Below are 11332 nucleotides of genomic sequence, written 5' to 3'. Positions count from 1 at the left end.
GTAGGGAAAAGGAACATCGGTACATTGAGCTTCTGGAAGCAGAATTGCATATGAGAAAGTGCTAGCTAGGAATCAGGTCTGGGCTCAAAATACTGCCAGTGGCATGTTTGACTTAACTGCTTGAGCTCCATTTCCTCATTTGAAAAGTGCGATGTTAATGGCTGCCTCACTCAGATTTGAGGCTGACATGAGGTGATGTCCAAAACTGCTACTTGCCCTCAACAGACATGGGCTCCCTCCACTGTCAGCTCTCCCTTCTATGTTCAGTGCCCTGAATTATGACAGGTTACACAGCTGGACCATGTGGATGATGACTCCGACTGCTTGACCCTTGTTTCCTAACCCAACTGATTACTTTTAGAGTATGGAGGAAAGTGGAAAATGCTTCATTATTTTGCTCGGCATTTCTTTGCTCCGCTGTTGCCGGTGGGTTTTGAGAATGAAGATGTGTTTTTCATCTATGGTGTGTCAGACCTTCACTCAGACCACAAGATGATGCTCACTGTAAGTTGCTTGGATTTTTTTCTCTCTGTGGTAGAGGGCGAATTTTAGATTTCTTTAGTTATTTGGTTCTATTCTTTTTTGGAAAAAAGAAAAGAGAAATTAATTTGTATCAAAATGTCTTTAGTGCTTGCAGCAGAAAATGAGCTGTTCTTGGAATTGGAAAACCCATATTCATGGAAAAATTCTGCTATTTATTCTATGACCTTAATGTCTTGGTTCAGTTTCCTCATCTGTAAAATGACACCAGCCTGCCTTCTTAAAGGATTTCTATGGATAGTGAATACAGTCATTAGATGACTGTGCATTGTAAACTGTAAAATGCCAGTTAAATCTAAGGTTATTTATAATCACGAGAAGCTGGAAATAAGCTAGACTTTACCAAAAGAAACCATTTAAAACAGTATGTTAAAGTGGAAATCAGTAAAATTATTCAGAATATATATGTGGAAAAATGAACTTGTATTTAAAACAATTTTAGGCAAAAGAAAGGATAGAAACTCAAAGAAGTCTTGGGTGGCTACAGTTAGGAGGACATTGAGAACAAGCCAGTCTATGAATTAACTATAATGTGCCAGGTCCTGTGCCTTCCATAAATTGCTTAATTCTCACAACAGCCTGTGGAGTTAGTGCTGTTATTATTCTCATTTTACGTTTGAAGAAATGGATACTTTGAGAAGTTAACTTCTTGGTTACATGACAAGTACTTGGTGGGGCTATGGTTAAACCCAAGTTTCACAGTCTCTTAACCAGTTCTGCTATTCTGACTTTCATCTATTATTACTACTATTATTCTCTAAAAAAAAAAATAGTACCTAAGAATATTTGTTTTTTTTCTGTCTTGTTTCTCCCCAGGTGAGAGTCCACACATGGAGTTCCCTGGAGCCCGTGTGCTCTGAGACGACGAAGCCTTTTGTGATGAAAGCAGGGGAGTCTGCTCTTCTCTATGATAAGCCAGTAGCTGAATTATTAAGAGGATGTACAAATTGTACACGACAAAGCTGTGTGGTTTCCTTTTACCTGTCAACTGACAGGGAGCTCTTGAGCCCAACCAACTATCACTTCCTGTCCTCACCAAAGGAGGCCAAGGGGCTCCACAAGGCAAATATCACCGTAAGCACCAGTGGTTTGGGGTCACCGTGGCTTTGTGGAACTGTCCTGCTTTTTTGCAAAATTCCTCCTTGGTACGGAGCTTACCTGGGACCCGGGGAAGATTGGCCCCTTCCCACTGGAAGCAAAGAGCAAATAATTTTTATTTCTAATTCAGCATTTGTCAAAGCTTAAGGTTCCTGCCACTCCTGCTGTCCCATCACATCTCCCTAGTCAGGCTGGTGCAGTGGAGGGCGAGGCAGCAGGAGTCATCACCACTGACGGCTTCTCCTCTAGGTTCCAGGCTCTGTCTGTCCTGGGGGCTTTACTGCATCAACCGTGAAGTATTATCATCTGCATATACAAGTGAGCAAACCTGTTTGGAGGGACCGAGTAACGTGTTTAAAATCCGTAGCCAAGAAACAGTGGAGCCCGGTAGAAGCACTCTTAATTTTGCATTTTTAAGGAGAGTCTATTCATTTAAAAACTGTTCACTCTACTCTCTGATTTATTGCTTCCATGTTGCTCAATCACCAAATCTCTTTATCACTGCCAAGAGAAAAAAAGGGATGATCAGGATAGGATGTGTTATCATAAAAATTGTGTAGCTAGGGCTTCCCTGGTGGCACAGTGGTTGAGAGTCCGCCTGCCGATGCAGGGGACATGGGTTCATGCCCCGGTCCGGGAGGATCCCACATGCCGCGGAGCAGCTGGGCCCATGAGCCATGGCCGCTGGGCCTGCGCGTCTGGAGCTTGTGCTCCGCAACGGGAGAGGCTACAACAGTGAGAGGACCCCGTACTGCAAAAAAAAAAAAATTGTGTAGCTAGGAAATTTGGAATCTGTCTAGTTGATTGAAAATCTTTCCTTCCCTTTCCCCCTCTCCATGTAGTGATTGAAACTTTCTAGAAAAATATTTTCATTCTCTATTTTTAATCAATTTTAAGTTTGTTTTAGATTTCATTGAAAAGACTTAAGTGAGAGGATTTTTTCCTTTGGTTTGGAAATCATATCAAAACTCAGTCCTTGAAATGAAAGCATAGCTTCCTTCCCAATTAATAATGAAATATTCCCATAATGAAATCTATCTGTAACAACTGATATAGGGCAAATATGAAGGAAATGACATACATTTACATAGCTTCTTTCCAGAAAAAAAGCACAAAACTGTGTAGTAGACAAATTTGCAGTCTCTAGACAGGATTTCAAAATCTTTCTTTCCTCATCTGGGCCTCCATTACTTTGAGATAACTGGGCTGGGGGAGAGGTAGGACTCTTCCTTTGTCCTACCTCAGCGGATTTCAATGAGACTTTGCCTATCTTAAAGGGATATAATAACAATAACAATAATAATAGTAACGATAGTTAACGTTATTGTAGGCTTAACGTAGGCCAGGCACTTGGATGTACTATCCTCAGGGGGATGCTGGGGACTGAGTTTTCCTCCCTGTGTCCCTGAAGCCAGAGTACAAGCTTGAGCTCTGGGCTCTGCAGTCAGATATGCAGAGATGAGGTTTCCAATCAGAAGAAGGCAATAACAAGAGTGAGCAGGTGCCAGTGTCCCTTCTTGCCTTGGCCTTGGGACAGAGTAGCTGAGGCTTCCATGCAGGCTTGGTGGCAGCCAGGGCCAGCCATGTAAACTGTGTGCCTGCAACTGCTTTAGGGTCTTCATCAGAATAGGTGGGTGGCATGATTTGGGAATCTGACATCTAACTTCAAGCCGGCATCTCTGACCCTCTGAGAGCTTACCTAATACATTTTGTTTCTTTTTTGCTTCTACCAAAGTAGGGTTTCTTGTTAATAACTCAGAACCCTGCATGCTGTCTCAGGCAAAGTTATATATAGTAAAAATTGCCCTTGGAAATTCTTTATGTCACACATAACCTATAATGTCAAACCTATGGCATGGCATGTATGCATGTTGAAGAGTCATGTTTCATGACAGATGCACGGCTTGAATACCAGGTCCCACTCAACTGTGTACTCACAGTGAGAGAGGTTCACAAACCCCCAGCCTCCAGGAAGCAGCTCTGTCTCACTCTTTGCCTGTGCTAAGAGGCTAATGAATGACAAGACTTAAACTGTGCTCTCCTTTGCTGATATCATGTGGGATTCACACATGTTAAAAGTGCTAATGTAAAGCAACTATACTCCAATAAAAATTAATTTAAAAAAAGAAGGAAAAAAAATTAAAGTAAGAAAGTTAAGAGTCAGATTACAAAGCTGAGAATTCACATTATGAAGACTTTTTCAAATATTTCAAAGTTGGATGGACTTATATCCAAATGAATAGGAAAATAAATAATTTCATTTAGATGGTTCAGATTAAATTAAACGAATACTTGAAAAATTCTAAATAAGGACAATGTGATAGATACCTAAGAATGAACATTAGTAAATCTGTCAAGAGTAATATGAAAAGCAAATTAATTTGAGCTGAATAAAAAAAAAGTGCTAATAATGTGACTTTACTGACGATGCAATAAAAGAGAGAGAGCTCTAGTGGTAGAGCTTTTGGAGATGCCCGGCCGGCTGCTGCCTAGATTGCAGGATCTCCTCAGAAGACTAGAAGGTGAGCCCCATGGCTGTGCTCTGCAGCCAGCTCCACACAGATTCTGAGAAAGTCATTTAAACCACCCAGCCCTGGTGCAGAAATGTGCCTCTCTTGATGAGACCCTGAGAAAAAGGTATAAAGCTGTAAACGCTACAAAGCCTTGAGATTCATGTGAAATATTCTCTTTAATAATTGGAGACTACATATTCCCCCACCCCCGCCTGGTTTGAGATTACAATTTGGTAATTTTCCTCAGCCTTCAGTACATTTCCACATATTTTTTAGCATCTGACCCAGTGCACGGAATGTATGACTTTAGCAGCTGCAGAACCAAAGAAGTTGTAGGAAATGCACTCCTTGTTAGCCACATCGATGTCCTGATAGGCGCTATATATAGAATAGAGAGCTCTGTCCTCGTCCTTCACTTCGTTTATCTTTTTCTTTCAGGCCACCATCTCTCAGCAAGGGGACACATTTGTTTTTCATCTGAAAACCTCAGCTGTTGCTCCCTTTGTTTGGTTGGATGTAGGAAGCATCCCAGGGAGATTCAGTGACAATGGTTTTCTCATGACTGAGGAGACACGGACTGTATTTTTCTACCCTTGGAAACCCACCAATGAGAGTGAATTGGAGCGATCTTTTCATGTGACTTCACTGGCCGACATTTACTGAGGGAATACAGGTTGTATTTCCAGGAGCTGAAGGCAACCAGAAACAAGTTGAAGAAGCCAGGAAATGCGTCTGCTTGCTGTCAGGTGTCTGCATAACCACTTGGTGAAGAGTTTGTACAGAGCATTCTCCCAGGGAAGGCTGTGTGCTCAGGTGATGTCCTCCTCCAACAAAGCTGTGCCTAGGTGCTGTCCAGTCTGCACCAGGACTGTGGTTTTAGCCCATTCCCCCACAGCTTTTGCACCACATGAACCAGTTATAACCCAACTGCCTCTCCAAGCCCCGAAAGGAGGTCTGTCCACATGCAGCCCTTTAAGGGAATCACAGGTACGTGATTATTGCGGTATCTGTGGAATCAAATGTGGAAGGTCGTGAGGTCACGTAGGCTCTCGTGGTTAGCTTTGAGAAATACCAAATAATCGGAATGAAACTGCTTTGTTGTTATTTCCAGAGGAAATGGAGATTCAAATGTCACGACAGAAAGAGATTTCTGGGTGGTAGCCATATTGGTTGCTACTGCCGGAAAGTTTGGGGGGTTGATTGTTGTCATTCAGTTACTTTTTTGGGTAGGAGTCCTTTTTTCATTTGCAACGTTTTTTAAAAAATATTGTTTTAACAATAATTTATTTTTTCAAAGGCCATTAGAGTGATTCTCCTTTGGAAAAAAAGCTCATATTGAAATGGACATCACCATGGTCACTTTGGAAACTTTAGGGTGTCCTGACATAGGTCACCCGTCGTTATGTATAGGCTTCAGATTTGGTCGAATCCAGTCAGCTTTCCAATTCAAGGCTGTGGTTAGATTTGTACTTGGTGATCCTGGCAGTAAAGTGGTGTTCCCTTTACCTTGAGTTTGAACCATCTTAAAAAACATTGATTAATTATAATTGCTATGAAATCATTTTATTCTGCATTATCATGTTTATAAAATTACATTGGTAATGAAGCAAAGGGGGCAAAATGTTAATAAGTAGCCAATTTGGGTAAAGGTGTGTAGGAATTTTTTGTTCTGCTTTTGCGACTTTTCTGTAAGTTTGCAATTATGCTAAAATTTTAAAGTTATATAAATTGCATTGACAACTTGGTGTTTCATTTGTGGCTTCTTTCCTCATTCCATGAACACTCAGTTTTGCCCAGTACCATGCTGAGCATTAATTTCCATTTAGCTCTGGTCAAGTTTTTAGTCTATTTGATAAACTTGAAGGGTTTGAAGAATCTAATCCAGGATATTTGAGGCGTCTTCTCTAAGAAGAATCGGGTAATTGGTTATAGAGTGGACTGGCAGTGAGAGTTTGGCTTTAGAATCAAGACTATATAGATAATAGTTTTGGTTTTAAAGCTGAGAAACTTTTGGCCGTGGTTCAGAGACTAAAAAGAAAATAAATGCAGCCAACCCAGGCCTCTCCTTCAGTATCTATGAGTTCCCTCATTTTATGTGTTATTTCAAAATATATATAACAGCCTGATGAAAGGCTGTGACTTAGGGATGTAACCCAGAAGATTCTTACCTGATAAATATTATATCACTTTCTTGTCACTGTTGCTGGGGGAGAGGGAGGACACACCTCTCCATTCACTAGAGCATTTTTCTGTGCTAGGTACCTTGTGAGGTGGGCTTTGAAGTTGATGGGCCAGAATTTACTGGGTTGGCCAAACCTGAAAAGTTTGTTTGGGTTTTTCCCTAATTCTGTAACAACCCAATACATTGCAGTTCTGCCCTTACTAGCTCTGTAACCTTAATCAAGTTATTTAACTTCTACGTTCAGTTTTCTTGTGGTACAGTGGGAATAATTATGCTCACCTTGTAAGTGTGGGGGTTTTTATAATTAATTAATTAATTAATGTTTGGCTGCATTTGCTCTTCATTGCTGCATGCGGGCTTTTCTCTAGTTGTGGTGAACAGGGACTACTCTTCATTGTGGTGTGCAAGCTTCTCGTTGTGGTGGCCTCTCGTGTTGCGGAGCACAGGCTCTAGGCGCGTGGGCTTCAGTAGTTGGGGCACGTGGGTTCAGTAGTTGTGGTTCGCGAGCTCTAGAGCACAGGCTCAGTAGCACACAGGTTTCGTTGCTCCGCGGCATGTGGGATCTTCCCGGACCAGGGATTGAACCCGTGTCCCCTGCACTGGCAGGTGGATTCTTAACCACTGCACCACCAGGGAAGGCCCTGTAAGTGTGCTTTGAAGAATAAATTAAAAATGTGGTTCAAGGGCTTAGCCCAGTACTGACACTTAGTGAAGGCTCTGTAAATGGAGGCACCATTCTGGGGTGTGACCCTCTTGTCTAGAGAGGGCAGGGCTTCCAGCCACACTGACCTGAGTCAGAATCCAAGTTCTGAGGCTTATTGGCTGTGTGACCTTGGGCAACCACTTGATCTTCTAGATTTTAGTTTTCTCATCTGTAAAATGGAGATAGTAATCTCTAACCTTCAAAGGTAGTGGTAAAGATTAAACAAATAGGGTCTGGAGCAAAATAAATGCTAGTCATACTTTTTTTGTGTGTGTGTGGTACGCCGGCCTCTCACTGTTGTGGCCTCTCCCTTTGCGGAGCACAGGCTCCAGACGCGCAGGCTCAGCAGCCATGGCTCACGGGCCCAGCTGCTCCACGGCACGTGGGATCCTCCCAGACTGGTGCCCAAACCCGCGTCCCCTGCATCGGCAGGCGGACTCTCAACCACTGCACCACCAGGGAAGCCCTAGTCATACTTTTTTAACATCATTATCACTCAGTACATGAAGCAAGGGTAAAAATGAAGCAAATAAAGGCAGATGCCTTTTTTCTTTCTTTTTTTAAAATTGAAGTATAGCTAATACAATATTGAGTTAGTTTCAGGTGTACCGCAAGGTGATTCACTTATATATATGTATTTTCAGATTATTTACCACTATAGGTTATTACAGTATATTGAATATAATTCCTTGTGCTATACAGTAAATCCTTATTGTTTATCTGTTTTACATATAGTAGTGTGTATCTGTTAATCCCATGCTCCTACTTTGCCCTCCTCTCTCCTCCTCTTTGGTAACCATAAGTTTGTTTTCTCTGTCTGTGAGTCTGTTGTGTGTGTGTGTTTTTTTTTTTAATATTTTTTGATGTGGACCATTTTTAAGGTCTTTATTGAATTTGTTACAATATTACTTCTGTTTTTGTATGTTTTGGTTTTTTTGGCCGCAAGGCATGTGGGATCTTAGCTCCCCAACCAAGGATCGAACCTGCACCCCCTGCATTGGAAGGCAAGGTCTTAACCACTGAACCACCAGGGAAGTCCCTCCTGTTTTGTATATAGATTCATTTGCATTATTTTTTGAGATTCCACATGTAAGTAATAGCATATAATATTTGTCTTTCTCTGACTTGCTTCACTACATGTGATATTCTCTAGGTTCATCCATGTTGCTGTAAATGGCAATATTTCATTTTTTTTTTTTTTTTTTTTTTTTTTCCCTTGCGTTATGCGGGCCTCTCACTGTTGTGGCCTCTCCCATTTGCGGAGCACAGGCTCCGGACGCGCAGGCTCAATGGCCATGGCTCACGGGCCCAGCCGCTCCGCGGCATGTGGGATCTTCCCGAAACGGGGCACGAACCCGCGTCTCCTGCATTGGCAGGCGGACTCTCAAGCACTGCGCCACCAGGGAAGCCCGCAATATTTCATTTTTAAAAATATTTATTTATTTATCTTTTGGCTGCATCGGGTCTTAGTTGCAGCATGTGGGATCCTTTGTTGAGGCACGTGGGCTCTTTGTTGCGGTGTGCAGGCTTCTCTCTAGTTGTGGCATGTGGACTCCAGAGTGCATGGGCTCAGTAGTTGCGGCACGCGGGCTCTCTAGTTGTGGTGTGTGGGCTCCGGAGCATGTGGGCTCTGTAGTTGCGGCACGTGGGTTTAGTTGCCCTGCGGCGTGTGGGATCTTAGTTTCCTGACCAGGGATTGAACCAGTGTCCCCTGCATTGCAAGACAGATTCTTAACCACTGGACCACCAGGGAAGTCCCAATATTTCATTTTTTAAGGTTGAGTAATATTCCATTGCATATATGTATATAACACATCTTTTTTTCAGTACTGTAGTCAAGAGATCACTTCAATTTTTTTTTACTTTTTATTTTTTTAATTAAAAATTTTTTTAATTGAATTATAGTTGATTTTTTAATGTTGTGTTAGTGTGTGGTATACAGCAATGTGATTCAGTATACCAGCTGGTATACAGTAGGACCTTGTTGTTTATCTATTTTATATATAGTAGTTTGTATCTGCTAGTCCCAAGCTCCTAATTTATCCCTCTCCCACCTTCTTTCCCCTTTGGTAACTATAAGTTTGTTTTCTACATCTGTGAGTCTGTTTCTGTTTTGTAAATGAGTTCATTTGTATCATATTTTGGATCCCACATATAAGTGATATCATAAGGCATTTGTCTTTCTCTGTCTGACTTACTTGATTTAGTATGATAATCTCTAGGCCCATCCATGTTGCTGCAAATGGCATTATTTCATTCTTTTTTATGGTCGAGTAATATTCCACACACACACACATATACACATACACACATACACATATACCTACCACATCTTCTTTATCCATTCATCTGTCAGTGAACATTTAGGTTGCTTCCATGTCTCCACTATTGTAAATAATGCTGCTGTGAACATTAGGGTGCATGTATCTTTTCGAATTAGCGTTTTCTCCAGACATATGCCCAGGAGTGGAATTATTGGATCATATGGTAACTCTATTTTTAGTTTTTTAAGGAACCTCCATAGTGGCTGCACCAACTTACATTCCCACCAACAGTGTAGGAGGGTTCCCTTTTCTCCCCACCGTCTCCAGCATTTGTTATTTATAGACTTTTTAGTGATAGCCATTTTGACTGGTGTGAGGTGATACCTCACTGTAGTTTTGATTTGCATTTCTGTAATAATTAGTGATGTGGAGCATCCTTTCATGTGACTTTGGCCATCTGTATGTCTTTTTTGGAAAAATGTCTGTTTAGGTCTTCTCCCTGTTTTTTGATTAGGTTGTTTGTTTTTTGATATTAAGTTGCATGGACTGTTTATATACTTTGTATATTAACTTCTTTTTTTTTTTTTTACATCTTTATTGTAGTATAATTGCTTTACAGTGGTGTTTCTGCTTTATAACAAAGTGAATCAGTTATACATACACATATGTTCCCGTATCTGTTCCCTCTTGCATCTCCCTCCCTCCCACCCTCAATTAACTTCTATTGCTCATATTGTTTGCAAATATTTTCTCCCAGTACGTGGGTTGTTTTTTCATTTTGTTGATGGTTTCCTTTACTGTGCAAGAGCTTTTAAGTTTGGCTAGGTTCAATTTGTTTATCTTTGCTTTTATTTCTTTTGCCTTGGGAGATTGAGCTAAGAAAAGATTACTATTATTTACGTCAGAGAATATTTTGTCTATGTTCTCTTCTAGGAGTTTTATGGTGTCCTGTCTTATATTTAGGTCTTTAAACCATTGTGAGCTTATTTTTGTATATGGTGTGAGGGAGTGTTCTAGTTTAATGGATTTACGTGTAGCTGTCTAGCTCTCCAATACCACTTTTTGAAGAGGTTGTCTTTTCTCCATTGACTATCATTGCTCCCTTTGACGTAGATTAGCTGGCCTTAGGTGCGTGGGTTTATTTCTGGGCTCTCTATTTCGTTCCATTGAGCTGTTTGTCTGTTTTTGTGCCAAGTGCATGCTGCTTTGATTACTGTGATTTCTGTAGCTTTGTGGTACAGCCTGAAGTCTGGAAGGGTTATGTCTCCAGCTTTATTTTTTTCTTCAGGATTGCTTTGGCAATTCAGGGTCTCTTGTGGTTCCATATAAATTTTAGGATTATTTGTTCTAGTTCTGTGAAAAATGTCATGGGTATTTTGATAGTGATTGCATTAAATTTTAGATTGCTTTGGGTAGTATGATGCCATTTTAACAGTATTACATTCTTCCAATCCAAGAGCATGGGTTATCTTTCCATTTCTTTAAATCACCATCAGTTTTCTTTATCAATGTTTTATAGTTTTCAGTGTATAGGTCTTTCACTTCCCTGATTAAGTTTATTCCTAGGTATTTTTTTGACACAATATTAAACGGGATTTCTTTTTACTTTCTGTTTCTAATATTACCTTATTAGTGTAAAGACATGCAACAGATTTCTGTATATTAATCTTGTATCCTGCTACCTTGATGAATTCATTTATTCTAATAGTTTTTGTGTGGAGACGTTAAGGTTCTCTATATAGAGTATCATGTCATCTACAAATAGTGACAGTTTTATTACCTCTTCCCTTCCATTTTGGAAGCCTTTTATTTCTTGTCTGATTGCTGTGGCTAGGACTTCCGATATTTTTTTGAATAGTAGTGGTGAGAGTAGGCATCCTTATCTTGTTCCTGAAGTTAATGGGAAGGCTTTCAGCTTTTCACTGTTAAGTATTATGTTGGCTCTGAGGTTATTGTAAATGGCTTTTATTATGTTGAGATTTGTTCCCTCTATATCCACTTAGATGAGAGTTTTTATCATGAATGGATGTTG

General features: G+C 40.6%; 1 protein-coding gene across 1 annotated transcript in view; it reads left to right on the top strand.

The window, feature by feature from the left end:
* MANBA (mannosidase beta) overlaps positions 1 to 5121 on the top strand; it is a 133063-nt gene extending 127942 nt beyond the window's left edge. The window contains exons 15-17 of the mRNA XM_007463815.1: positions 362 to 504; positions 1357 to 1614; positions 4590 to 5121. Of these exons, the coding sequence (XP_007463877.1) occupies positions 362 to 504; positions 1357 to 1614; positions 4590 to 4814 (626 nt within the window). The 3' untranslated portion in view covers positions 4815 to 5121. The remainder of the gene's footprint in view (positions 1 to 361; positions 505 to 1356; positions 1615 to 4589) is intronic.
* The last annotated feature ends 6211 nt before the right edge of the window (positions 5122 to 11332 follow it).

Source organism: Lipotes vexillifer, unplaced genomic scaffold (genome assembly GCF_000442215.2).
Source record: "Lipotes vexillifer unplaced genomic scaffold, Lipotes_vexillifer_v1.1 scaffold49, whole genome shotgun sequence".
Classification (NCBI taxonomy): domain Eukaryota; kingdom Metazoa; phylum Chordata; class Mammalia; order Artiodactyla; family Lipotidae; genus Lipotes; species Lipotes vexillifer.
This window is presented reverse-complemented; position numbering and strand designations above follow the sequence as displayed.